This window comes from Martes martes (assembly GCF_963455335.1).
Source record: "Martes martes genome assembly, chromosome: 16".
Lineage (NCBI taxonomy): Eukaryota > Metazoa > Chordata > Mammalia > Carnivora > Mustelidae > Martes > Martes martes.
The window spans coordinates 12,697,727-12,702,437 of record NC_137904.1 but is presented as its reverse complement, the minus strand read 5'-3'; the positions used below and the strand labels follow the sequence as shown (position 1 = coordinate 12,702,437).

Sequence of the window (4,711 nt, the reverse complement as noted above, 5' to 3'; positions counted from 1 at the left end):
ACGAATGTAAATACAGAAATTCAGGTGAGGTCGAAGAAAAGCTACAGATGGAGGCATGCTATAGTCAATAGATAAGCCCCAGTTGTGAGTTCAGCTAGGTCTCCCTATCATAATCAGATTCTCCTTGCATCTAAAGACAAAGCCTGTCTGCTTTGAGACTAAGTTTAACATCACTTGCTTTGGGGCCAATTGGGAACTGCCCAGAGCACGGATGGACCAGTGCTAAGTGTGGTCTGACAAATTTCAGCTGGGGTCCAGCCAGGAACTTCTCCCCTGCCAACTCGGCTCCACAAGGCAAGCCTCAAAGTAGTACGGGGGAGGAAATCCTCCGTGTCTCAGCAGGGGACACTCACGCCCCCACTGCCCCTTTGTAAACCCACCAAGGAGTAAACATCTCAATTCCAAGTTCAGGTGCCTGGAAGAGCAAGGTGGGCTCACTCAGAACACCAGCATGCTAGTTTTGAAGCTAATGTATTCCTGGCTTCAAGTCTATCCTTTCATCCAACGCTGAGATGTTGGCATTCAGGATTCTGCAAACCACATTCCTGCTTTCCTCCCTGATAGGCTCTGCCCAGAGCGGGTATGGGGCAGTGAGGGGGAGCTTTGAGGCTAGAAGGGGAGGAAGGAATTCTCTCCTGGTTTGCTTCCTGTTTACCCCTCTGCTGGCTTCCCGTCCCTGTCTGTTTCCACTGGCAACGCTTCTTGTTCTCTCGGGCAGGGTCAATTCCTTCCAGAAGCATTTGAGTCCAGTTTTTGGTTTTCTCAACCATCCCAGAATCAACCTCAGCCCAAGAGCTTCCCCTCCACAGAGGCTGAGATACCCTCCCTGCTGGAAATTTCCTCCAAGCTCAAGGATACCAGAACCCACTGAGATGTATCCCCCACCCTGCCCAGTCTCAAAAATCTGAGACTGAGCCCACACGCCCACTCTCCAAGTGCCTAACTTTTAATAAGTCCAATATCTTGCCTTTGCTCCCCTAGCCTTGGGAAACCCGCTTCCTTGCAGGTGGCTACCTCCACTAATACCCTTGGGTTCTCATCCCACCTTTCCAGTTACCTGGTTAGTAATTCTTTCTATTGGATTACCTCTGGTATAGTAACCGGTATGGTTTCTGTGTCCTGCCTGGACTGGGACTCATTCATCCTCAGTTAGGTTCTAAGCATGTATGGCAGGAACTGGGGCATGGGGTTTCCCAACCGCATCTGACTATGATGCTGGAGGGGGTATACCTGCCCACCCACGGCCCACATTCAGATCTGGTTTGTCTCAGCCAACCTCTGCACAAACAGGGGCAAGTTCACGTTTAAAGGACATAGGGAAATTTGCAGCACATGGAGCTTAATTACTGTACGATCTTGTGGAGGGCTGGAGGGAGGACTGCAGGGACTCCCTGCTAAACATTTGAATGTTTCTCTTTGCTGACTAGAAGGGAGCTGTACGGAAGCAGCCTCATCATGGGTTTTCGAGAGAAGATGATCTTGTTATAGTTTGCAGTGGGATTTTCTCTGGAATCCGTATGGAAGTGCCTTGGCTCTGGCATAGCGGTGGGACCCGTGGCCGGTACGGAGTAGGAGCTCCACACTGATAACATGGTCTCTGACCTCATGTCCTTCAACATCAAGTTTCCAGGGCCCTTAGATGACTTTTTCCTTTTCAGCTGCGTGATGCCGGCCAGCTTGTTCTGCCTCGATGTCCGTTGGCTTTCCTCGAGCGCCTGCGCGCATTCCAGGTCTCTAGCCTTGCTTTTCTCAATGAGTCTCTTCACCATCGGGGACGTATATGTCACATAGGCTGGCCAAGCGTTGTGTTTCTCAAGCACACACAGGGGAAGCCCGATGTTCTCCGTGAGTTCTACCAGCAAAGAGAAAGACAGGTGATTTAGAGGAGCTTGTCTACAATAATCCAGAACTGGAGGGTATTGGGACCACGTTTTGAACTTTTCCCCATCATGCATAATTGGTCTTACACCCCTTGTATTCAGTGAGAATAAAATCAAAGCCAAAGATGGGAGATTGAATGACATTCCATGGGGTCTATCAATAAAAAAACAGCATGGTGGTAAAGGGTGGGGAACTTGGGAGTCCAGCAGGCTTGGCTTCAGACCTTTGTATAATATTAAACTGTTGGCACTCTGGACTTCTATTTCTTTTCCACCAACAAAAATGGTTACCAAGAGGCCACTGTAAAGATTAAATAAAGCAATATATTTTAAGGGCTTGGAATGGTTCAGCTTAGGGCCTGAAAATATGGGCTCTGTGATTAGACTGGTTGAGCCCAAATTCCTTCAATACCCATACAATCCCTGTGAACCTGAGGAACCCCTTAGCCTTTTTAAACCTTAGTTGCTTTCGGTGCAAAATCATGGTTAGAATATAATCAATTTCATAGCGCCTTTTGTGGGTTAAAGGAAATGTAAAGCTTTTCGCACAGTACCTGGCACATAATAATCAGTAAATGATAACTATGAGCATTTTCGCTAAGTCTCCTCTCCTGTACTACTTTGTTTAATCCCCCAGTTAACTGAGGATGAGATTGAGGCCGACCAGCTTGCATAGCTAGTGAACAGTGGGTTTGAACTCAAATCTAACGGGCTCAGAAATCTATAAGCTTTTCACTATAGAGCTGGCCCGAAGTTTTGGGTATTTGGGGTAGGGAGGCTTTCTTAGAAAATTCTATTTATGAGTTTAACAAGCCTCTTCCTTTGTAGATACCAAATCATGGGCAGGTCATCCCCACCCTCTTCCCTCCACAGCTTCACCCTGTCTAGCAGAAATGCCTCATGATTTCTCTCCTGATGCTGCTACATTCCTTGTTTTCTCAAACGGTGCTTACTTTGATCATTTCAATAGGGGTTTGGGAGGCAAGGGAGTTAAAAGGTTGATCTTGCCATCTTCAATGTAAATTCCGTGAAAAACACCATTACTGGGCATAATCAGAGAAAATACAGAGCATAGTTATTCCCAGGCTGCCTTGTGGACATTCAGGAGCTGGAGCTCATCTAGGGTCATCTAGGGACAGATCTGTCAGTAAAGAATGTGTTGTGAAAGGCTTCATTTCCCTGCAAAAGTTGTGTATTATTCTGCCTAAGGAAGGCAAGATGTGTGACATCACCTCTCACTAAAAAAAAATAAAAAAATGCACATCGACACATCGAAGCTTCCAAATGCGGACTCAGTGGTTCATCTTCATCTCCTCCAAGCAAACACAAAATGCCAAGATCTCAGGGCGCCTGGATAGCTCAGTCAGTAGAGTATGCATGCAACTCTTGGTCTAGGGGTTGTGAGTTCAAGCCCCATGTTGGGTCCATGGAGATTACTTAAAAATAAAGTTTAGGGCGCCTGGGTGGCTCAGTGGGTTAAGCCGCTGCCTTCAGCTCAGGTCATGATCTCAGGGTCCTGGGATCGAGCCCCGCATCGGGCTCTCTGCTCAGCAGGGAGCCTGCTTCCCTCTCTCTCTCTCTGCCTGCCTCTCTGTCTACTTCTAATCTCTGTCTGTCAAATAAATAAAAATAAAATCTTTTTTAAAAAAAGTATAAAAAAAAAACAAGGTATCTTGCAGGTTGAGGCATTTGCTGTATCTGGCAGAGGTGAAACTATATTTGTCTGGAACAAAATGAGCAACAAGTCCTCCTTCATGCCACCCCACCCCCCCCCCGGCATGCTGTATACTTTCTACCTGTGTAATAAGAGAGGCCACCCTGAGCCCCACCTCTATGTCTCCCCGCCCCAGATCTCTCAGCTTTAGCTCTCGGCTCGCAGCAGGAGCTCCCATTGCTAAGGTCCCAAGCCCTACCTTCTTCTGTCTTTATCTTTCGTGCATCGATCACCTCCATCACTAAAGAGTTCTTCACATCGAAGGCCCAAAGACCTTGGGGAAAATAACACTTGTTAGCCAGGGCTGGCACAGAGTGAACTGAGAGAAGAGGACGCACTTTCCACGGAGCTGGGGGAGGGGGGGGGGCTATGTGGGCTCAACACAAGAGGTCAAAGTAAACATCATTTTCTCTACCAGCATCCATGCATGGTCATGTTACTGGGCCAAGTTTCTGTCTCCTGGCTGCACTTCTCAGCCAGCATTGCGGGGAAGGTGGTCACACCTATGGGCAGCTTGATGGGAAGTGTGGTCTAGTGGTTCTCAAACTGTAGGATGCACCTGTCTAGAGGGCTTGTTAAAACCCAGGGTGAAGAGCCCCACCTCCAGAGTTCCTGATTCAACAATCAACGTTCTAAACTATTAGTAGGGAGGGAAATGCTGACCATCTGTGAGGTTTTATTATTAACCCCTAGTAACAGGAAACAGGTCCAGGAGGTCTCTGTAGGTCCTTTCCAGTTCTAAGACTGAAAAATGCGCATCTGGGAATTTTTGGCCAAGAATTCGTTATTTTGTAAGTCCCGTTTGGCCATCTCTGTGGACCTTGAACATTTGAAATGCCATGGAACGTTTCTACCAACACCTGTGAATGTCCAGTGGAAAAAATCTCAGTTTTTCCTAAGTTCCCAGGTGATGCTGGTGCTATGGGTCAGGAGATCACACTTGGAGAACCCCCAGTCTAGAGCAGTGCTTCTCAAACTTTAGTGAACACTAACATTGCCTGGAGAGCTTGTTCAAGCAGACACCTGGGCCCGCCCACCCTGCAATTCTGACTCAGCAGATCTGCTTGGGAGACCTGGGAATGTGCATTTCCAAGAAGCTCCCAGGGGAGGCTGCTGG

General features: G+C 47.7%; 1 protein-coding gene across 1 annotated transcript; it reads right to left on the bottom strand.

Annotated features, from left to right (window-relative positions):
• Window positions 1-1,343: 1,343 nt before the first annotated feature.
• Window positions 1,344-3,833, bottom strand: CDRT4 (CMT1A duplicated region transcript 4; the record flags this gene model as incomplete). The annotated part of the gene is given in 3 exon segments (XM_080826607.1): window positions 1,344-1,394; window positions 1,398-1,852; window positions 3,794-3,833. Coding segments are annotated over 3 exon segments (546 nt in total).
• Window positions 3,834-4,711: the final 878 nt, after the last annotated feature.